The sequence below is a fragment of the Danio rerio genome, chromosome 9 (genome assembly GCF_052040795.2).
Source record: "Danio rerio strain M-AB ecotype USA chromosome 9, GRCz13ab, whole genome shotgun sequence".
Taxonomy (NCBI): Eukaryota; Metazoa; Chordata; class Actinopteri; order Cypriniformes; family Danionidae; genus Danio; species Danio rerio.
In genome coordinates, this window is record NC_141029.1 from 34762273 (window position 1) to 34787794 (window position 25522).

General features: G+C 35.3%; 1 protein-coding gene across 3 annotated transcripts in view; it reads right to left on the bottom strand.

Moving 5' to 3' along the window:
• Positions 1–394: 394 nt before the first annotated feature.
• fhip1b (FHF complex subunit HOOK interacting protein 1B) overlaps positions 395–25522 on the bottom strand; it is a 36147-nt gene continuing 11019 nt past the window's right edge. Inside the window, exons 2-13 of one of the 3 annotated variants that reach the window (XM_087265730.1) lie at positions 21242–21717; positions 18664–18802; positions 18306–18568; positions 16003–16233; positions 12156–12401; positions 11896–12063; positions 11693–11772; positions 9487–9656; positions 7966–9261; positions 7678–7856; positions 5607–5769; positions 395–3680 (exon numbers count right to left, since the gene is read on the bottom strand). In XM_087265730.1, coding sequence (XP_087121856.1) covers positions 3370–3680; positions 5607–5769; positions 7678–7856; positions 7966–9261; positions 9487–9656; positions 11693–11772; positions 11896–12063; positions 12156–12401; positions 16003–16233; positions 18306–18568; positions 18664–18802; positions 21242–21370 — 3375 coding nt within the window. In that variant the 5' untranslated portion in view covers positions 21371–21717 and the 3' untranslated portion in view covers positions 395–3369. Of the gene's footprint in view, positions 3681–5606; positions 5770–7677; positions 7857–7965; positions 9262–9486; positions 9657–11692; positions 11773–11895; positions 12064–12155; positions 12402–16002; positions 16234–18305; positions 18587–18663; positions 18803–21241; positions 21718–25522 lie in introns of those variants that run through there. The other 2 variants (XM_087265729.1, NM_001130857.1) reach the window with 2 other exon arrangements.

Consider the following 25522-nt stretch of genomic DNA (forward strand, 5'->3'; position numbering starts at 1 on the left):
AAAAATTGAGGAAGAGAAAATAGAAATTGGAAAGAAACAGAATCCTAGAATTAAGCATAGAGGCTTAAACTGGGTCAATGATATCTTAAAACGACATTAAAGGTTTCATCTATTTTTTTTCTGTAGCCTAAAACCAGTCTGTACAGCAACTGTTTGAAATAATTAGTCTCTTATTTTTAAAGGCCAAATTTATAAAAAAAACAAATATTCTTCTTAAGTCTTTATAAGTCCAAGCAGAAGATTAGAGAAAGTTTTACTGTAGGTGTTTATTTGGGTGATGTGATCATAATTCATATACATTATTTGATCATTATGTCTAATGTATTTGCAATCAACCAAAATCTTACACAATCAGAGGATTTCCCCAGAAATAAACACCAAAAAGCCACAAGTATTGCCAGGTAAAACATTTATAAATTAATAAAAACATTCCCTTTCAGTGAGTGTTTGTCATTAAAGGATTTCATCATTGATTTGGTTCCACTCCATTTTAAATATAGAAAAATATTTTGATAACATTCGTAGTTTTGCATGAGTGACCACACAGTCTGGTAGATTATTGAAAAAGGAACCAGTCAATTATTGAAGTGGGCTTCCGGATTGTAAATTTACTTTGTGTTTGTCCCCAAAATGTGAACCATCTTTGCTTACTCAGAAACCAGTTTGCATAGATAACAAGCCACAAAAAGTCCTTGTCAACATTTCATTCGTATAAATGAACAGTGTTGAGGGGGAAATTGAGACAACAATTACAGATAAAACAACTGTGCAATGCAAACTGATTAAATCAACACTTTCCAATAGCAAGCATACATAATCAATGAGCTCCTGATTTCTCAAAATCATACTAAACATGTACAAAAAGAAAAACATGCTTTCTGCACCACTTCAGGCATATAATTACATCCTGGAAACGATGGCTGTTTGATGTGCATTGGTATCTAATACACACATAAACTCTATTGGTCTATTTGATTTCTAACTTAGAAACTGTATTAACTGCTGTCTCCATAGAGATGACTGAACACTAACAAATATGTACCGTTACATCATTCGACCTCTTGCCCTTTATCCTTCCATGTTCATTTTTCTCACCCACACAGATATTAGAGCATGTTTTCATGGTCAACCATTATCCTAAATATTCAATTTGCATGCCAAACATTCCAGAAATCAACTTAATCAAAATAAAAAAAGACAACCATCACGTTAAATTTCCCACATACAGTATGGTCTGTGGACGGTTGGATAAGAGAGGAAATGGATGGATTGACAATTCAGCAGCTAGAAAAATCATGTTTAACTGACTTTCAATACATTGTCTGCTTTTAAATATCAAAATAATTCCTTAAATGATATTTGATTGGACAGGATTATTAAAAATGGCATGAAATAAGTGGATAGTTTGCCCAACATTGAAAATTTGCTGTTGATTTGCTCGACTCCTAGCCATCATAGATGTAAGCTGATTGATTTTCTTACATTAATGAAGATTTTTAGCTGAAAATGTGGTCTTTGGTGATTTATAAAATGCAAGTCAATGGCTGCCGACGCCAAAATGAATACCTGCTGCTCCTGACAATACATTGATGTATTATGAAGTGAAACGTAACATTATTATTACTACACAAACTATTATTATGTTCCATAAGACTTCAATGCATTATCAGGAGATAGATGTATTCATTTAGTTTTTAACTATATTTTTGACACTAAACAAACATAAAATAAATCAACAAGCATCACAGGTTTAGCTAAAAACCTTTTTTTATGTTTCCCTTAAAAAAAGTCACCAACATTGTTGGCCTTGTTGGTGAGTAAATTCAAAGCAATTTTTCATTTTTAAACAATCCCTTTAAGTATCTGAGGTAATGCACATAAGGCCTGTGCATGATAAAAGAGCTCCTGGATGGATTATATCAGCTTTTATATATATATATATATATATATATATATATATATATATATATATATATATATATATATATATATATATATATATATATATATATATATATATATATATATATATATATAAAAGACACATTTGGAACAAGGGGTAAAATCAATACTGGAAAAATAATAATAAAACCTGCTTAATTAAAAACACTCAAAATGCACATGCTTGTCATTAGCTTTCATTCCAAAAATTAAAGTGTCTAAAGTATTTTGGCAATGCACAACTAAAAATAAAAAATAATCAATCATTATGGATGATTTCACTTAAACTCCATAACACTAGCAAAATACAGAAATTAACTAAATAAAACGCTTTGCTTCAACACTAAGATGGCTTATGATTCACAAAACTTCACTCACTCCTTAAAGGGACAGGTAATTATTAAACAAGCTTCCTTTGCTCATCCCAGTCAAAAATTTAAGACGCCTAGTTAGCACCTACAGTAGTTAGACGCCAAAAGGGATGCCAACATTCAGTACAGGAGGAGATCTTTGCGTGCAGAACAAAATAATAATTAAAATCAGTGCCTTTGCAGAAAATGAAGATGATATGTAATATCATGCTGAGTGAATGTACCATTCGCATTTCCCTAAACCTCACTGCTGCAACACAACAAGTGAATAAAAACTAAAAGTCTTTCCTTGCTAAATTTGTCAGGCTTCCATTGGGATGATGGTAAGAGAAATGAACCCTCTCCTCTCTTTATGGACTAACTGTTGGGTTAATAGATGCAATCTACAAATTGGCAGAACTTGTTGGGTATTTTGACATATATTGTGTTAATTTTTCAGAGGTGTCTCATAACAGGGCAAACCCTGCTGCGATGCTTGGGATTTACTGCCCAGCATGGGATTGGTAAACAGTATCTGACATCTTGTCCTTTAAAAAAGGTCAGATGATTATTTGTGATATATTCCTACAGACCTAATTTTCTATAAAAGACAAAATAACCGTTGCTAAAAATGTAAATGGCACTTTCGCACCCGTAAAAGTTTAAAAGAACCATGTGTAGTGAATCTACTTTAGCTAGTCTCTGAAGTGACAGAGAAACACAGGGAGTGCAAGTTTACGGCCAAATTCCTCCAGCTTAAAGGATGCAAGTCTCTCTGAGTGTACAAAAGTCGTTATACACATAGATATTTTATATAGACTATATACAAGATTTATATGCACAATTTCCTAAAGCTTAATGAATAAATGGTTCTGTACAATAAAAAAAAAATTACATTATGAACATGAGACTATTAACAAGAGATGAGCTCTCTTCACCTTTCGGAGCAATTGATTTTTTTCCTGTCTCTTTGAGTGCCTCAAATCCCTAAAAAGAAAGAAATCTCAGGGATATTGTCGTCTACAGCTCTGTGCCAGGAACAGTGGATAAAGTTTAAACGAAACTTTTGGCCATGTTGTTATTCCTCTGTGCCTTGACTAGGTGGGAAAGGTAGAGCTACGGCGTGCTCCTGTGCTAGAGCTGCTAGCTCTTTGAGAAACTCAGAGAAAATGACAGCACAGTAGACTGCGTTTTTCACCCTTAGTGCCTCTGCCTGCTTCTCCAGGCCTGAAGCTCCACTGGCTGCGCTGCCCCGAAACAACGCACTGTGCAGAGACTGTCCTCCATCCCTCACGTGGGCCAAAGCTAGCTGAGCTGCATGGCGAGCTCTCGTAGGACTGTTGGTGTGCCTCAGAATAAGATCACCCAGAGATGGCTTGCGGCTTTTAACTGGGGGACGGAGAGAAGAAATGAAAAACAAAGTTAAGATGGCCTATGCCTTCTCATTCCTCCACAAAGCATCTCAAAATGAACTGAAGGGTAAGTGAAATTAAACAGGCACTAAACATAATTTAGAAATATTTAATTGAAAAAAAAATAATTACACATACAAAACAAAAATAAGACAAATAAAATTAACTAAGTATATTTGGTAACACTTTAAAATTTTGGTCCATTAGTTGATGTTAGGTAAAGGGCACCTATTTTACCCCTTTTTCAAGATTTAAGAGAAGTCTTATGTGTCTCCAGAATGTGCATGTAAAGTTTCTTCTCAAAACATCCATTAGATTATTTATGTAGCTTTCAGAATATTGGAATTTTTTGCTCTGAACACAAAGTAGCCGTTTCTGTTGTCTGTGCCTTTAATGCTAGTTCTCCCCGCCCACCGTTCCCAAGTGCCTGTCAGAGTGTGCCTCAGGGCCTACTCACACTATGCTATCCGAACCATGCCCAGGCCCGTTTCCCGTTTGAGAAGTGTGAGTGTGCTGAATCGGGCTCAGGCACAGTTCACTTGGGCTTTGGCGCGGTACACTTGTGTGTGAGTGCAAAACGAGCCTAAGCCGAAACTGAAAGCGAGACGTGACTTTTAAGGGACTGTTTCATATGGATTTATTAATCATTCTTACCGTTCAATGAACGCAAACTGTCGTAGTTTATTAAAGACACAAACTCCTCACAGCACCACAGCTGTGCCTTCAGCAAACTTCCTAATTCCTGCAGCACAAGGACTTTATGACTGTTTATAAGCATCAAAAGTGGCAGATCTGTTCGGCGAAATATTTGACTGTGTGTCACTGCATCCCAAACTACTAAAACAATATAACTAGAGAAATCTTCACTGTGCTGAGCCAGAGAACTTCTCTCCTGAACACTGAACTGCGCAGCATCGATGATGTAAGCGCGCCCAGGCCCAAATGTAATGTGAGAGTGGGCCGTGGGGGAGATGGGAGAGGGGACAAGCGTGCTTTGGCCCGGTTCAAAGAAACTGTACATATTGGGAGTACGCCCTCAATCTTTGCCCCAGCTGCGTCAGATAAACCGCACAGTGGCAGAAATGAAGGAAGCAGATCTCACGTTACATTTGTGAGAAATACAGTAACTTGTCCCAATGATTATTTGATGTATTTGTTGTGGATTTATAATGTCGTTATAAAGTTTACACAAACACAGAGGTTGGTGGGCGGGAAAACTGGACTCCTACGTCACTTTGTGGTGAGCATCAAAATGGGAGGGATATGGATCCTATTTTAAAATCAGGAAATTAAAAAAAAAGAGATCATTGTCTTTATATCACTCAAGATGACTGTAGATGCACTATACCTACACAGTTGTCCAAAAAAAAAGATGATTTTCATCATGCCCTTTAATGCATTTACTAGCATATACAATTGATTAATTCATTTGTAAATGTATTAATCTTTGTTAACATTGCTTAATAAATGTACATATATACAATAAAGATGTTCACTGTTGTTCATGTTAACTCCCAGTGAATTAACTAATGCAAAAAAACACAACTTTGTATTGTAATAATCCATTAATAAAAACTATGCTATGATTAATAAATGCTGTACAAGTTTGTAAATACAATAACTCACATTATCTAATGGGATCTTATGTTAAAATGATACTGTATAATCATACATAATAAATACTCAAGACGTGTCTTAATCAAAATATAAGTCAAAGACTCATTTTGGGTCAATTTTATATTATAAAAAAAAAATTATATCTTTTTTTATGACAAACTGACTGCATGTTATCATTTACAAAAGCAAACGTAACAAAACATTTAGTAATCAACTGACAAGCAAGCACAAGAAACGATGATCTCTGGTTTTCTGACAGCAGTTTTGTTCACTTTGTTTCACCTACTTAATGAGTCTGATCGGCGGAGGCTGGGGACTCCCATAGCTGAGTCAGACCAGTCTAACTTTCCCCTCGCAACCAGAAAGCGTCGAGCCTTTCTCAACATCGCAGGGAAATCTTCATGTGCTGCTGCAAAAACCTCAATGCGATTTTTTACTGTTCCCAGCACCTAAGGAGGAGGGAAAAGCAGCAAAATAAAATCAACATCCTCAACAGTACTTTCGATGCTAAGAATTAGTGTTTGTGGATGTAAGTTTTAAAATTATTCACTCAAACTTAACACTTAGAACATTAAACAGATTCATTTAAATTATGCATGGTTTTAATAGTTTAAGATTATATACAGTATAAAGGCATGTGATCAACTGAGGACAAAAAAAGAAGACGAGATAGATGGCACCACTACCTCGTTTTAGTGCTCTTGTGTACACAGAATTAAAATTTTTCCTGTAATTTAGTCGACTTTTTACTCCACGTGATAAATAAACAACTAGTCAGTCAACAATTTGAACTGTGAAAATATTAAGTCCAGTTAAATTGAGTAGCTTAACATACGTTAACATTCCACCCTGAAAAAAATATCATACATCGCTAATAAGAGTTTATCACTTTCATTCAGATAAGTCGCTGCTGAATAGTTTTAATTAATTAAAAAATATATTTTTATACATTTGAAATATCATCTAAACTTATGAAACTTTCAGGTATTAAATTTCAATTGCTAGGCTGAAGTAATTAATAAATGAAGACATCAGGACAGATGACTTGCAGAGGATAATAACAAATGTGTGTCCTACTTATAATGTACATAGAGCGCACGTGGTCATGATGCAAATGTGAGAGCGGGAAAAATGCACAGCCGTGCACGCATTCAAAACGATTTCATAATCTTCCATATTGTCAGCGACTTCGTCATACGTGCATATAATAGAACTATACAATATCATTATATTGTATACACAATCACCTAGGTAGGTCTACAATTAAATCCCTGAATGACGTCTGAAATGAAGCAGCTACTGCTCATTCTTGTGCACAATAATGAACAGTAAAAGCGCAAAACATCAGGTCATCTGCTTTGATGACGATGAACCTCACAGAGACATGTTCCATAATGATGCACTTAAATCAATTGAACAATTGGGAAATGAGTTTTTCGCTCCCAAAATCTGAATTTTTCAGATACTTACAACTCTGACATTTCCTCACAACAATAAAGATTTAGAAAGAATTAAAAACCCTTCCACAATAGAACAGTTTCAAAAAGATATACAAACTGGACATGAGACCAGTAAAATAATTCCTAAAGATTACTTAATATTCTTCTCCAAGACTACACATAACACCTTACAAATAAATGAGAAATTGGAGACTGAAATGAGTACAACAATTTCTCTGTAAACTTGGGAGGAAGTTTGCAGTGAGTTACATTTTCTGACCAATTCAAATATCTGGAGGGAATTCAAATGGAAGGTTACAACTAGATTTTTCAGAAAGTTCTAGTTCTAGAACTAGACCTTTTAAGTGCAATACATGCAGATGGCAAAATTCTGAACCTCCATCAAATGATGCTTGGATTCAAAGAGTTAGGGAACTGTATCAAATGGAACAAATAACATATGCATTACGACTTCTAAAACAGTTTTGCTAAAGGGATGGTCACCTGTCATGTCTTTAATTCTTCAATAATGAGCCATACAGAACTCCGTGAAGTATCTATAAACAAGACCACTTTTTTCGTCCTTTCTCCACTTTATGCTTTAAAATATTTTTTAAATAATTATTATTTTTGTTTTATTAATGTTTTATCATTCTTTTTTCTCTCTTATATGTTGTAAGGATGTTTTTTTGTTCTGTACATGTATTTACAACCATCTTGGTAGCTAGAAGTTGATGGTTTAACATGCAAAAAAAAAAAAAAAAAAAAACTTGTTACACTAATTTACTCCTTGCAATGTTGTATTCTCTAATAAAAATAAGTAAAAAAAACAAACAATGCAACAGATTCAAATTTTGCATATGTCATATCAAGCACTCGCACTAATCAAATCCATCCTATTTCTTCAAAATGCATTACCTGAATGAGTGATTTGACGCTGGGCTGAAACACCATGTTGGCGTTGAGGAGAAAAGAGCGGAGGAGAGGCTGCGGGTAACAGGCCAGCTGGAACACAACGCCCGTCAGCAAAATGTTCACATATAGGGAGTTCTGCATCATATTCTCCAGTTTACTGAACAAGACTGTTATAAATGGACCTGCACAAGGGGAGAAGTGGAACCAATGACTTATGGTTAGCTCTTGCTGAACTTGCACAAATAACATAAGCACTCAAATCTTTAATTTGGACAGTTCTGCAACAAGAACCTGTGTACGGCTGAGCAAGTGGTTGTCCGAGGGGTCGAGCGGGACTAAATACCCCAGTGGTAGAGCTGTCAGGCTTGGTTTCACTGGAGCGCTGCTCAGTCTCCACTGGAAGACAGTCTTCATCCGTCAGGCTGGGCAGAGGCGCAGTCCGGGACTCCCGAGAGGATTCCTCTGAGCTGCGTGAGGAAACCCTCCTCTCTCTAACACGTTCCTCCAGCTCCCTCAGCTCCTGGTGGAAAGCCTCAATGCTAATTCCCTGACACTTCGAGTCACCAGACAGTGGTTCTGAGGGCGCCCGCTCCAGCAACTCCTCAATCAGACGCTCAACAGACTCTGAACCTCGGGACGCTGCAGAGGACTCAGTCAAACCAAGAACTGGAGACAATCTATGACTCTCAGTTGGTAGACACTCTTGGGTTGATGAGGGCACGGAGGTATGATGTTGCAGATGAGGCTTCAACTGCACCTGAGATGATTTAAGCGTTGATCCTACATGGAAATCATTGTAGTCAACAGGGCCCATTGACCCGTTCATTCCAGTCTCCACCATTCCACTATTTACATCTGAATCCCTCTTCACTTTCTTGGCCTCCATTCTTTCATCCACACTGTCGGTAAACTCCACCTGCCCCATCCCATTGTAGAGAGCTGGATGAGGAGTCGAACGCGAGTGCTGGTAAACGGTTTCCGAAGCACCGGTTATTTCTGTGGAGACCGATGCAGAAGATGAAGACTGAAGAGGTATGGAGCTGGGAAGAAGGCTGCGTTTCTTACTGCGGGGGGTGAGACTAATACAGTTCTTGCTGATGGTAACGTCCCACTCTCCACTATCTCGATCTGAACTGCTCCACTCAGCACGTGCAGCGGCCACCACTGCTGCCCTCTGCTGGGTTGGATCCATGACAGAGAAGTGCTCTTGTACCATACTGAGGGACGGGTTGGACGTAGGAGGCGGAGGTGGAAGAGGAGCAGAGTTTGGGGAGGGGTTTTCTCCATCGTAAGGGGCTGACCAGTCTCGACAACCCCAGGAGCAGAGCTCAATGCCCTTCCGAGCATCACGCAGGTACTCTAAGTAGCCCGTTTCTCCTTCTGAAAAGTCTGAAAGTTGGTGCATGGGACTGTCAGGAGATAGAGGGGAGGAAACACTACCACGAGGAGAAGAGGGAGCATTTTCTGAGCCAGATGAGGAAGGGTTGGCTTGGCCTCCTGAGCTTTGCTGACGAATAAAGAGAGCAAGGCGGGAAGGAGTGCTAGGTCTGGGGTGTACTGGTGACTCTGAGGTGGGACTTCCCAACACTGCAAGCAAAAACAAACAGAAAAAAGTTTTGCAAGTAGGAACAGCAATTTTATATATATATATATATATATATATATTTCTTTTTTTTTTTTTTTGCACAGTCTAAAAACACGTTTGTGATTCTGGACCACAAAAGTTACCAAAAAAACGTGTAGGTGAAAATTATTAATTCCTCTTTATGCCAAAAATCATAAGAATATTAATTAAAAGTGTCTTACTCTTACCCTTGCCCCAAAAGGCAGGTTCCTCATCCCGCTCACCAGAGGGTGCTGAAGTAATTCGGCAGCATTCAGGTATGAGGGAAAGGAACTTGTCAGCTGATTTGCCATAGAGGTCTGTTTCCCTGACTGCTCTCCGCTGACTCAGCATTACATGTGTGCATGGCAACAGATACCTGGAGAAATATATGAAGTCATAAAATCATAGCTTTTTCTTCATCTACCTACATATCAATAAATATTAAGTGTGAACAACAGCATTAGTGAAGTTTGAATAATAAAGGGAAATACATTAAAAGTACTAGTGCAACTAATAGCAATATAAAAGTTAGTTGACATACTATACAGTATGTGTGTGAATTACATATATTTATTATAAACATGTGATGCACATACAAGCATAAAAACAAAACTACACAAAACAGTAACATAAATATTTTAATTTATTTCGAATTTGTATTGTATACATATTTTATATCTAAATATAAATCAACATTTGCTCAGATATATGCATGCATGTATTTATATATACATAATAATTATAATAATTATATGTGTGATTAATCACGATTAATCTTTGTCCAGTACTAGAAAATACACTATATCTAGATACATATGATATTGGTCCAGGGGTCTAGAGTGCGACCAATTTGGCCGTATGTGCGATCTAATTTCTTAATGGTGCGATTAAAAAATGTTTTTAGGTTGCACCAGTGCAACCAGCCATTTGTGGGCAAAAAATAAATTTAAAAAAAGATCCTATCAATATTGTAACATATAGAATGCCCTTAAACAGTGTATAGTTGAGGAAGACAACATATAGTGTTAGTTGACAAAGAATCAAGAGATTATTGAGATTGTGTCGAGTGTCAAATAGTTTTTTCTTTACAGAAGCTTTAAACAAATGCTCATGCTGCGGCCACAATGATAAGAATGACAAGGCGCATATAGGCTATATTGACTTTTATTTTAGCTTCATCACTCTCGGTAGATTCCAAAAATGACAAGAATAAGTGCAAGAAAGCCAGATCTCTTTATGTTCTTGATCCAACTGCCATAATAATAATGTAATAATAGGCCATTCCAATATGCGTCTTTTGCGCACTTAGGTTTCTTTCAAATGGAGGCACACAGCTTGCACGTGCAAAAACATGCTTGCATTTTCAAAGTGCAGTGAATTGAAAACATCTTAACTTTCTTATTAAACCAACATTTTTTATTATTACAAAAACGCTAGGCACCAAAGCAACGCACAAAACTCTCACTGCCAATAAAAAAACAGCGTTTAAAAGGGCTTATCTCAAATAACACATTCTATGTGTTCGTGCTTAAACTTCCACAATAAGATCTAGCTATAAGCAGCAGTTTGCATTCTTGCAACATTGTGAATTTATGCTGCAATTGTTTTTATTTATTTATTTATTATTGTTGTAATAGTTATTATAACTTTGATTTTTATTATTCGTAGATTATTGTACAGCTCATTTATAAAATGCTAATGCAGCACTTGCAAAAGATTATAGAAAATAATTTTATTAAACTTTGTCACAGATATTTGTAGTTCCATAAATTTAAAATGTAAAAGTAGGTTAAACTAGTGCTTTTTACATGGCTTTTTAAATGTTAAATTAAAAGTACTTTTAATGTTAGCTGAAAATGCAAATAAAAAATACAGCCTTATTTTCTGTCATTTTTTAAATGGGTATATCCTGCCTTTCAGCAAGAAGTTAGGGATCTTAGACTAAAAAAGTTTGGTGACCAAAGTTTAGGAAAATATGAAATAGAGATTGAGAAGGGCAATGGTAAGTTACCTTTCTTGTATAATTGTGCTTTAAATAAAGAAATTTGCAGACCAGATTGTTAGTTAATCATTTACATGTCAATATTGTCTATATGGTTAGCATTGTTTTTTGTTTTTTTTAAACTGCAATGTTAAATGCGATGCGGTCAAAAAAATGGGTGCACCTAACTTTTGAAAAAATTTTGGGCACAACGGTGCAACCAGTGCAAAAATTAGTCTAGAGCCCAGTGGTTACATTTTATTATATATATATATATATATATATATATATATATATATATATATATATATATATATATTATATATATAATACTTTGTTTAGTAGTGTAGCAAATGTACTGCAGACTGTCAAAACGTATATTGAAAGGTATCTTGTAAGATAGGTCACACACACCCAAGCAGACAAAATACCTGAGAACAAGCTGGAGCATGAGGTCTTCACAGTTGAGACTGAGTAATGTCTTGAACAGACTCAAAGACACCATGCACAGCTTTAGAGAGAGAAAGAGAGAAAAATACAACTTCCCATCACTCTGCATTTCATGAACCCTTGCAACGTTAGCCAAAAGTATTGACAAAACTGTTTATTTTATCTTTCTACATACTAAACTGACCCGTGAATTGCTGCTGATGCGTGTGAGTAGTGTATCAAGGATGGTGTCGTTGTCATGGTGATGCAACAGAATAAAGCGCAGGAAGGTCTTGAGAAGGGAAGTTTCTGTGATACAGCGTAAAAACAAGTCCAGATATGCCGTGCTTGCGATCATCTCATCCACCGACGACTGACAAAAATCCATAAAAGAGAGTGAGAAAAACTAAATAAGAGAGAAAATAAATAAAGTACAATAGTGCCATATAGTGATATCTGTTTCACCTTGTGCAGAGCAGGGCCCATGACTGGCACCAGGAAGCCGTTGTGGAGGTAGTCAAGGAGTTGGCAGCGCACAAGAGGATGTGCCACCTGCACTACAGCGTTGCAGAATTCAAGACTGTTCATGAACAATACCAAAGAGGAGACACCAATCCAGTCCTCCCTCCGCAGGGCATGCCAGTCATCGCCGCGTACTTCAATCTTCCGTGGCAGGGAAGAATACAGTCCACTGAGCCCTGTTGCTAGAACCTAGGAAACAGAAACGCAAGATGTGAACATGATTACATAAACTTTACAAGCAAACATCAAATGCACACAGTCAAATGTTACTGTGTGTGATTAGGCATGAGCCAGTATATGATTCTGATGGTATGATTATGATGGCCTTGGATAAGAATGTCGTGGTTTAACTGTATTCTGATTACTGCTCTAAAGTATGTTCATCTTAAATGGCTGGGTAAAAAACAAAATCATAGCCTATCATACACCCGGCGCAATGTGGCGCAAGGCTCGACGCAATTGTTGTTTGCTAGTTTCAGCTTGGCGCAAGAGTCGTTTTGATGTTTTGCGCTACGCTGTTTAAATAGCAAATGCATTTGCGCTCATATGTGCGCCCATAGGCGTTCTTGTCTAAAAAGGGAGGCGTGTTAAGGTGTATTGCTGGTGCGTTGCTATTTTGAGAAACTATGATAGATTTTTCAATAGACCAGAACAAAGTCGGTCTATTGTCCAGCGCAGAGTGCATTAGTTGTGTGCCTCGCTTACACACTGCTTAATACACACAAGATGTAGAGCAACACGCAAATATCTTTACATATGAAAAAGAATTAAGATATTAAGGATGGATATATATATATATATATATATATATATATATATATATACATATATATATATATATATATATATATATATATATATATATATATATATATACATATATATATATATATATATATATATATATATATATACATATATATATATATATATATATATATATATATATATATATATATATATACATATATATATATATATATATATATATATATATATATATATATATATATATATATATATACATATACATATATATACATATACATATATATATATATATATATATATATATATATATATATATACACACATATACATATACATATATATATATATATATATATATATATATATATATATATATATATATACATATATATATATATATATATATACATATATATATATATATATATATATATATATATATATATATATATATATATATATATATATATATATATATATATATATATATATATATATGTATAGGATATAATAAGAATACATGTAGTTTAGCATGCTAAACTGAAAAACAGCATTTGTGACATGGGAATATTTTGGTTTCAAAGTCACAGAGACCGAACAAAAACAGGTCATTTTTAAGAGTTGTCGTAGATTTGTTGCCACGCAATATTGCAATATCTGTGGAAAAAAAAGGCAATTAGATATTTTCTCCAAATCGCACAGCCCTACTACAGATACCATGGATACCATAAAAGTTCAAGTTAAAGATCAACAAAAGGTATGTTTCATATTCCAAGCATGATTATTTTTACTCGAACACAAAAATGGAAATGCAAGATTTGGAAAATCTTGTCAGCAAAAAGTTCACGCAGAACTCTCTTTCAAGCCAAGCAACTATTTAGAGCAGCATATTCACCATACCAACAGGAACTTTTTTAAACATCCTGGATCCCCATTGATAAAGATTTCCAATACATGTGATTGCATTTTAATCCTCTGTTATGCTAAACGGGATCTAGATTGGAAGTATGGAACTTGGCTATGTCTTTCAGAGCCACAAAGCAGGCTACTACAGAAACTGCCAGCAAAAATAAGCATCACTGACATAAAAATAGCAATACATGACAGATATTATACAAATAAAGTAAAAGAGAAGAATACTGTGAGACTGAAGCAGTACAGCGGCATTGAGTGCTGCATGAGACCTCCAGTCGTACGTGTTAAGTGGGTCAGATGGAGGCTCATGTATTATTCTCGAGAGAAGAGAGGACAGCTGAGAGGAAATAAGCACATCCACCGAACCCAACACTGTAGTCATACAGCACAACTGCAGATGACAAACGACCTTTTCATTTCAGATTAACCAAGAGAATCTCATTCATAGAAGATAAAATACATTACGTCTCCATTGAAATGTTTCGCAGAGGCACAAATGAAATGAAGGTTACAACAAAGCACATCATAAAATGAACAGGCGGCACATTTATAAAGGCATGCTATTAATGAGGAAACAAAAGCAGAGAAAAAATATAATGAACAAAAATGACTTGGAAACTCCACTTTCTTCTGTTGTTGTTTTTTTTTTTTTGCTATTTTTTAGGTGAACAATTGATCTTTGCAAGTTAATCCATTGAAAAAAAGTTTGTTTTGGTAATCCATGTTTGGAGTGGTGGTCCTTCTTAGTTGACGTCAGTTTGACTGCTTCAATCACAGTATTTTTAACCATGCCCCCTTACCGTTGATTTGCTGTGTGATTTCATTTTGGTCCTCATGAGTCTGTGTGCATTCAGATTTAAGTCCCCACCGAGATATAAAAACTAGGGCTGTGCGATAAAATCTGTATCAATATTTGACCGAACATTGTCAATATCGGTAAAAATTGGGTATGTAGTTTTGGTATAAAGTGCTTTTATTTTATTAAAATGTGGCTGCTGAGCACTGGCCTTGGAAGCAATGCCAATAAGTTTAGGGCGTATGTTTGTCATTTCCAATGGCGCGTGATTTACACAATGCGCATATGAAAGTGACCTGTGCGCATTTTCCAGCCGCACCTAGTTCAAAACATCTGAACTTTTCCGAATGCTGCGGGCGCCCTGTGTATATATATATATATATTTCAGTAATAACGGCAGACTAATTACCTCAGACAAACACAGCGCATTAAAACACTACAGTGCTATATACTTTTCACCATAAACTTGCATTTGAGCTGCAGCTTTGTTTGTCATCCTCTGAGGAAACAGTTGATCTGATGGTCACCTAGTTACGAGAGACGCCAGGGGAGCGCAAGCGCAAAGCCCATTGTAAATGGTCAAGGAAACCACGTTTACATGCCTGTCACTTCAGGTCAGAATAACAACATATGCGAAAATGAGTGCGGTGGCTAGCAGCAGTAGAGATTGTAAATAAAAAAGGATGTAAGGACCAGAGTGACTTTTTGGTTTCTTTTCTTGTGCATCCACAGCTACTAGCTCCCCATCTGAAAATTTTTTCAGCATAGGATAAATGTAGTCAATTCAAAATTTGTAATGTTGTAATACGTATTTGAATAATGATGGTTAGTTCCTTTACTTGAAAGCTCAGATTTGATTATCATAATTAGTGCTGTTGACATAGTTTGAGGTTTACTGTATAATCATTATTCACACCTCAAAGTTTGCTTTGATTGTTCAGTATTTAAGGATTTTATTTATCAAGTTTAAGAGTCTCTTAAACACTTACAATTATTTTAAGAGATCAGATATTTTGTTGTAATATTTTTGTTTTTGACTAATGTAATATATTGTTTAAATAAAATTTTTTTCAAATTTTCCTAAATGTTGTTGAAATATATTCAAGAATTATCACAATTGAATGATATAAAACTTGATATCGTGATAATTGTTTTTGCAACATCGCCCAGCCCTAATAAAAACAAAGTACACACACACACACACACACACACACACACACACACACACACACACACACACACACACACACACACACACACACACACACACACACACACACACACAATAACAAAAACACTCATGCTTACTGGGCAGAAGTAGGAGTTCTCAGTGATGTGCCGTGCCACAGCATGGTTGCTGGCAGAGGTTGCCATGACAAGGAGCAGTGCGTCACGTGCCTGCTGCCCCAGAGCGCCGTCTCGATGTATAAATGGCACCAACAGGGAGAAGATCAGCAGGTTTGTGGGACCTTGCTGAACTGAACCACACCTAAATAACAACTCCAAAACTGCAGTTTCCTTCGCCATGGACACACACACCTGACACAAACACACATCATTTACAGTTATAAATAAACAAAACACATATTACGGTCTATTTACATATAAAATCATTGTGTAGTGCAGCTGTATTTTACCCTGATGGTTTGGTATTGGCTAATAAGACTAATATTTTTTGGTCCATTTAAAAATAAAATTAGATGAATAAAAAAAGACTTTGGATTTTCAAAGCCACAAAAACTAAATGAATTTGCTTCAATCTTCTTTTATCTAGAGATCTGAATTACTAGTAGTAATGTCAAGGCTTGGCAAATAGATGTGGAATGTAAAGTATTATCAGTCTGTCTCTCTTTTGATTGCAGAATGTTTTGTTTTGTCTGGAAATAGAATCCTGACAGAAAAACTCAATCCTTACATATAATCCAAAATCTTAAGTTCACTTTAAAAAAGTCAATTCAGTCATCATTTACTCAACAAAAGCAGATTTAGAAAATTTTAGGTAATCAAAATAGACCTATAATCGATCAAATTTTCCCAGAACGTTTTTTCAATTACTTTCCCTACCGCAAGTCACATGACCCTGCTCTGTTAAGGCTGATTTACATGTCTGCAGCCACATCTGATCTCTGGTCAAGTAGGATGATTCTGGTCAAGTAGCATTCTTGAGCCTTACTTTGCACTATATTTAGAAGAGACACTGCTTGTTTACTACTTTTAATATATAAAAAACATTTAATTTAAATTTAATAAATAATTTTGTTTCCAAAAGTACAAGTTCTTTGTTTATGCATTTTTATAAGAAAAAAGTGACTCTGGCTTTCAGGCAATGCATGTTTTATTTCAGTTGTTCAATGTTAATGTTCAACAAATATTCATACATAGTAGATCTCACTTGTAATATGTGATCATATTTACCAGAAAAAAAAACTTCTCAGTGAAGTATGAAAGCAAAAAAATAAAACAACAATACTCATTCATTAATCGTAATTGAATTAAAATGTTCAAAGGCGTACTGTATATGCGGAAGTATGTGGAAAGACTTTTAATTTGTCAGTAACCTGAGTCAAGCGCTTCCGGTGAACTGTTTGCCATTACAAAATCAGCACGTTTAATGTCTGTCTTCTTTAAAAGTCAGCGATCTCCACTGGCTGAGTGAAATCGATAAAAAGTGGGTCTCAGATTGTACAAGAAGCACTGCATTAGACTACATTTTCCCCCGCCATGTCTTTAAAATATAAACATTTACTTTACCCCAGTATTTTCAATGGAGCTTCAGGGCTAGCCTGCTAACCCTGACAGGCATGTGCGTGTAAACGGCCTTTCATCTTGTTTTACGCTTGAGCAACTAAATGAATGCCAAAGTCTATTTAACTGGTTATATTTTAATTACATTACAACATTGATGCTGTAAAAGAAAGCGTATAAAATAGATAAAAAGTCACATTAACCGTTCATCGAAAGTTTATCAGTATGGGAAGAAACACTAGCTTTTGGTATACCCTATAAATTGAGATTTTGATTTTAGGCCAAATCGCCCAGCCCTAGGCATGAGCTTTTTCTCTCTGTTTGTGTTCACCCAATACTCTGACACAAAAATGTTCATAAAACAAAAAAGATACATGATTATACATTTATAAATAAATGTGAATTAAACAGTTTAATAAGTCTTGTAAGGAGAGATTTTCATTTTATTAATCTTTAAATAAATATTTTAATTTGTTCTCAAAAGTTGAGCGAAACTCCTATGGGTTTGGATTGACAGGGTGATAAATAAGAATAAGGGTAAACTTTAACCCATTAACAAGAATCTAACCTTCCATCACAGTGAGATTACAGTGTACAAGACTAGTTCTAAGCTCACATCTAAAATCTAACTGGCTGTCAGGAATGTTTTTCCAGGACCAACAACAACCTTGTTGACTCAGAAACAATCAGAACTCATAAAGTAACTAAGGGTTACCCAAAGTAATCTATAACATTCTGTGGAGTTCATTTAAATATGAAAAAATGTAGAAGTAGCTGTCTGAATATAGTAGAAATATGTAGAGCATATAAGTAAGGGTTAAAGGCTTCAAGTTCAAACAGGTGTCACAATGTGTTTAGTCAATCACCTGATTTAGCAGGAGTACAAGGCTGGACTCGAGGGCAGGAGGGCAGCCCATCTGGGGATCCACACACGCTCCCAGCAGGCTTAGCAGTGGCTGCAGGACTGCACTGTGCAGGAGCAGGGGCTGATGTGACTGTCCGATTAGCATCTCGAACAGTTTCAACAGCTCCAGCTGACTGTCCGGATCCAGTCCACGGCATACATGCCACTGTACCAACTCTTCCAGTATGTTCTCCGCCACCACCATCTCCAGAATAGGACCCATTGCTGCAGACATTTGACAAGCTACGATCACATAAAGCAGCGTCTTAATAGATATTTGACCAGACAATTGTTTGGAGCTCACAGGAGAGAGTTTTAACCTGGTGAGTCAATGTCTCCCCCTGCTGGTCTCTCTTCAGCTAGCAGGCACAGCATCTGATCTGTGTGATTACGAACCGCTGTGAGATCATCTGCAAAACCTCCCACTGAAGACTCTCTCTGTTTCAACACCCCCGACACCTGACAGGGGAACAGAGAACAGTTAAATTCTACATGTGATAAAGTTATAAGGAACAAGTATATACACAGGCACTATATGCAATATAAGCACAAATGTTTACTAACATGCACCAAATCATGAATACTTTACACTTAAAATATAAAAACTATAGGGCTGCATAATATAGTTTCAGCATCAATATCGCAATGTGTGCATCTGCAATAGTCATGTTGCAAGACATGCAATGTGGAGAAGGGATTATAGATGACCAGAAACCAAAACACGAGTTTTTTGTAGAAACTGCAGAATTAAACAATAATAGATTGACAATTAATTATCTGCATGTGTTTTTTAAGGTTTGTGACTATGTGAGCATTTTAAAAGAATTTAAAACATTTTAATAGCCCATAGTAGTTTAATAAAAGAAAGATACTTTTTACTAAATTGTTTATCTGAATACTGTTAGTCTTTGCCCAGAAAACCACAAAGCACTGTTAGTTTTACTTTATTGTTTGCTCTATTGTTTATTTATGATTGTAGTTTGTTTATGTATATAACAAATTACATAAAATAATTATATTTCACTCCCCAACAATACCGTCCTAATCAATTTAAATTAAAGACCTTTCAAATAAAGCTATTCAAGTCATCTAGTGAAATTGTATTTGTGTCACAATATATATTACACAGGAAAAAAATCTCAATGTCAAATTTTTCCAATATTATGCAGCCCTAAAAACTATATTCACATAAAATGCACATTCTTAAATCACTTTGCAAAAAATATATAATAATAAAAATGGTTTTGCAACATAAATATGTCAAAAATTAAAACTGTCAAGCAATCAATTTGTTTTAGTCATACCCAAAAATCAGAGCATTCATTTTAACCCTATAAAACAGTATAATAGTTAATGATTCACAATTAAAATCTGAGAACTATATTCCTTATATTCATATTCATTCCCAATCTTAATCACTTCACAAATAAAACAAGTTTTTGGAATATAGAAATAACGAAAGAAAACTAACTAAGTGGTTATTTAGTCATAAACTAATGAATAAATAAAATGCAGAGTATTCATTTTCCCTTATAAAACACTCACATTTGAAATATTTGTAGAGCATCTAAATTATTAACACAAACAAAACATTCAGCATAATACGATCAATGTCAACCTCACGTCACACGCATCTCACATATGTGAAAATATATAAAGAATACATACAAATATAATGAATATAATACACTTTATATTGTAACTAATGTCAAAATAAACCCATACTAGGCAGAAGCAAATTAGATTTACTTTTAAATTCTCAAGCCAACATTGATTTTTATTTGTGACATACAGTTGAATTATTAGCCCCCATTTTGATTTTTTTTTCCTTTTTTAAATATTACCCAAATCAAGTTTAAAAGAACAAGGACATTTTCACAGTATGTCTGATAATATTTGTTCTTCAGAAGAAAATCTTAATTGTTTTATTTTGGCAAGAATAAAAGCAGTTAATTTAAAAAAAATCCATTTTAAGGTCAAAATTATTAGCCCCTTTAAGCTATATTTTTCGCGATATTGTATAACAATGGTTTGTTCTGTAGACTAACTTGCCTAACTACCCTAACTTGCCTCTTTAACCTAATTAACCTAGTTAAGGGTTTAAATGTCACTTTAAGCTGTATAGAATTGTCTTAAAAAATATCTAGTAAAATATTATTTACTGTCATTATGGCAAAGATAAAATAACTCTGTTATTAGAAATTAGTTATTAAATCTATTATGTTTAAAAATGTGTTTAAAAAAAATCTTCTCTACGTTAAACCAAAATTGGGGAAAAAAATAAACAGGGGGCCAAATCGTTCAGACTTCAACTGTACATGTGTAATTTATATGATATAGACCATTTCAATGTTACAATGTCACTGGCCCATGAACATTTTCTGCTTGTTGCCAAACCATCATCAATCATATCTTTACTTAATGTTACAATGGCTGCCATACAATTATTCATCAAAATGCGGACCATTTTGGATTCTTGGAAGCTTTGGAAATTAAAAATGTAACACAAGAAAAAGGGACCAATGTTAAAAAAAGTCAGGTCCATATATATATATATATATATATATATATATATATATATATATATATATATATATATATATATATATATATATATATATATATATACATACATACAAGAAAAAACAAATACTTTGGAAGTCAGTGGTTCTGTTGTCTGACTTTTAGGAGTCAGGTAAAAAGTATTATGGTATAAAAAAAAATAATGCCCCTCAAATCCAATAATATTAAATATAGGACAACTTCAATGTAAAACAGTCAACAAAAGTTCTGCTTTTACATTATACATGATTAATACACAACTCCTAACAGATCAAGAGGGCATATAAGGTTCCATATATGCATGTTATGTGAAAAAGTGTCTGTGCAGTTTCTCACCTGTCTCCAGTGGTTCTCAAACACCATCAGACAGGTCTCAGGGTCGGCAGTGCATGGGCTAGACGGGGCTGCATGTCGACCAGTCCTAGTGCCTGGACCCCTTGGATTTAATCTACTTAGCCAGCTCATTTTAGAACTCAGTCTGATCCAAACTTAATCAAAAGGTCAACAGGGAAAGAATAAAAGGGGAGAGGGGGAAAAGAATAGAGAGGGAGAAAAAAGGGAAAAGGGGGTGGGGAGGGAGGTAAGGCGACTCACAAAAAAGGTGTCCAAAAATCAAGTGACGAGGAGTCCAGCTTGAAGAAATAAAAGAGGTAAAAGCATAGAAAGTGATGGATCCTGCTGAGGATTGCAGCAACAGTCACTGAACACCAGTGATCAGTGTGTGAGCATGCGATGTTTGTCTGCACTCCCTGTCATCCAGTTTGCTATCGGCACTATACTCCATACCGATACACCGACTCCTCCACACACACCTGCAGGGACAGAGAGAGAGAGAGAAAGGTCAGTGATGACACATTCACACCTGCAGGTAAAAACACAAACTGAGGCGGTGTGAAGTTTTCTGTGGGAGATCAAAAGGACATGGAACTGCATATACAGAGTTGCAACTATTTTGATGATCAACCTATTTTAACCTGATTAACATACACTACCAGTTGTATATATTTAACTACTTTTCTGATTTTTTTGAAGGGTCTATATGTATTGAATGTACAATATCATGATTTATAAATATGTTCATTCATTCATTTATTCATTTTCTTTTCGGCTTAGTCCCTTTATTAATCTCGGATCGCCACAGCAGAATGAACCGCCAACTTATCCAGCATATGTTTTACACAGCAGATGCCCTTGCAGCTGCAATCCATCACTGGGAAACATCCATACACACACATTTACCCATACACTGCAGACAATTTAGCTTACCCAGTTCACCTATACCACATGTATTTGGACTTTGGGGAAAACCGGAGCACCCGGAGGAAACCCATGCTAACACGGGGACAACATGAAATCTCCACACAGAAACGCCAACTGATCCAGCCGAGGCTCGAACCAGCAACCTTCTTGCTGTGAAGCGATCTTATTAACCACATGAGCATTTGCACTACAAAGAGTAATCCATTTTAAAGAAAAGTAGTGGTCTAAAGTAGACAAGCTCAAAATGTTCCCTTCTCCATTTACTCTAGTATTTAGAATTGCCCAGTGATATTTGGATTAACCACCCCGCATTTTATGACCCGATGTAAAGTGAAATCAATACCCTTTGTCAGAAAGGAATCACTTAAACTGATCAAAATAGATAAAACACTGGTGTAATGGCTGCTGAAAATACAGTTCAGATGCAAAAACCTCTAAGTGACATCTGTAATTTTCTTATGTTTATGTTCAGATATTTCATGTTAAAAGTGATGAAAATAATCTATTCTTTGCCATAAAAGTGAAATTACTGAATTAAGACATAGAAGGCCGAGTAAAATGCTAATATTGGAAGACAGGACACTTCTGATTACACTTCTGCATCTGAACTCTTCATATATTTGCCAACATGGGCATACATTTTATTTTTTAAAAACGAGTTAAAATAAAAAACTTAAACTGGTATAATATTTCACACTATTATGTTTTTGGTGTATTTCTGATCAAATAAAAGTAATCTGTTGTATTTAAGAATTTAAAACATGTATAAAAAAAACATACATCTAAAATTTCCCTAAAATATGCACAATGATGTAAATTATTACCTTAACAGTACTAAATAGCATTAATAATAGAAGATTATTGGAAACAATTTTGAATAAACAGATTTTAGCCAATAGGCAAACATTTTCAAAAGTGTAAAGAACACAAATAGGCTGTATAATTAAACTGCATTTAATTTGGCAGTTTCTGACAAAAATACAACCTGACATGTATGTTAAAGCAAAATATTGATACAGTTTATTGCATAAGTATTAATTGACTTATGCAAATGTTGATAAACTTCCTGGAGCAGTCTCAGTCAAGTCATGTAATGATTATTAATGTAATAAATATCCCCATTATAGAATTCATTATCTAACTGATGAACATTTAATACCAGTTTCGGTTAATACATCTAGGTTTATGTTTGGTTAATGTCTTATGTACAATCCTTAGTAGGATTTCTATTAAAACAACAAAGGACCAGTGTGCTTCAAAACACACCTAACCATGTTTACATGCACCATGAGTTACTGCTCTTATGTTTTGTTTTTTTCTTAAAAGAAGAGTAAGAAAACTTTGGTGATAAAAATAGGATTCAACACACTAGTATATCCCTGCCTCAGTCTAATCAATGTGAAACCTGGTTAATTAGCTTCACTCAATATACAACAGGCAGATGTGCTCTCAACACACAAAGCAGAAGCAGTAGCCCATACTCATCTACTGTACTTCAATGTAAGCTATATTAATCTAAACCTACCTGCAGACAACATCTTTATCGGTACGTTTCCTGTGATGATACATTGCCACAACTCTTCCTGTTGTCTAAACTTCCGGTGTAACTACTCAGTGACACTTCACAGTGTCAGCATTCCTTTGAGACGACATTCATTTTAGCATGATTACATTAGCATTGACACATTTGGCAGACAATTTCATATCATGCATTTTACATGTTGTCAAAGTACATTTTGTTAGTTTTGTTTCCCTCAAACCAAATATCTTGCTAGAAGGGTCATGGTCGAGGAAAAAGGCTTTTTTTTTAGTTTAAAAAAAGAAATAAATGTTCCCCACATTTCTAAACAGGAAGCTAAAAAAATTATATGCAGGACTCCCCAATGGCCCAGGGCCAGCGTGCGAGACGCTAGGGACAGTAGACAAGATCATAACTGGCTCGATTGCAGCTCGTCACTAAAGTTTAATTTGGCTGTGACGGTTTGTCAATTGCGTGCAAATAGGGTGCTTTCACATCTAGACGTTTGATTCAGAACCGGTTTCGTTTGCCCAGTTAGCGTGGTTCGTTTGGCATATATAAATCCCGCAATTGCGCTTAGATCCATGTCAAATAATTTAGTCTGAGATTGCCTAAATGATGAGGTCTCAGCTCGATTGAAAAACTCTGGAGTGGATAGATTGTAGTGAGAAAGCAAAACGATCCAACGAACTAAAGAACAAGGCTACATCACAGTGTATTATGGTTGTGTAATAGCCATATATACACTATATGAAGAGAGAATGAGGAGTAGAAATGAGTGAGATGACATCAATTCTACTGGTAAATGTGCATTTAATGTCAAATACGAAAGCATACTGAAATATTACTTGTGCTGTTAATTCTTTGTGAAAATTAACAAATTTCCATCTGATAATTTTTCCATACGTTACTCTTACAATATTTTGTATTAGGCCTGTTGTTTTGTTCATTTCTGCACTGACACCAATAAAGAAAGATCAACGTTGATCTGCTTCATGATCAGACTGCAGTCTCGGTTCATCTGTTATTTCTCTCTATAATTTAAGCCTATAATGCATAATTCTAGCCAAAGTTTTTTTTTTAATAAATTAATTAATTGAATAGATACAATTTTTACAATACTTGACCTTTCTATTTTTCCCTGAGCTCACATGCCAGTGTTTCCTCTTTGATTTTTTCCAGCTGTGGCAGCAAGCCTTTATTTTTACAGATCTACCAACTACATGTGGCCGTTATTATTTGAATGACAAATGTTGAGATCGCATTTATGTAATAGCCTACAGCATGCTGATCTCTTTGCTTGCGCGCCGACTTCCTCTGCTCGTGCACAAAACTTCACTGAAAAAAGTGTTGCATGCAGAACTGTTGCAAACAATTTATTTGTGTTGAATTTAAACAAACAAATTAAGTTTAATAATGTTCAACTTAATTTGTTTGTTTAAATTCAACACAAATAAATTGTTTACAACCACTTAACGTAAAAAAAATTGAGTAAATCCAAGGAACCATCTCTGAATAATTTTTTTAGTGTTCTAGCATGTCCACTTAAATATGAGTCGCTTCAAGAGCATGCAGATCTCCTTGTGCGCTGTCAAATAAACGATGCTGAATTGCGATTTAGTGCATTTATGTCTCCAGGATTTATTAGATTTGCTAGGAATATTTATGAATGTCTCTAATAGACCTACAGAGCAGAATTAATGCGTCTTGAAGTAAAGTGAAACGGCTATACGTCGTGTTTGCTGGCCTAACGCATCATGCACCTGTCAGTCAGAATTAGCACGTAACATTAAAGGGTTAAACAAATGACGCACAGCACTACTACGGTTACACAAAAG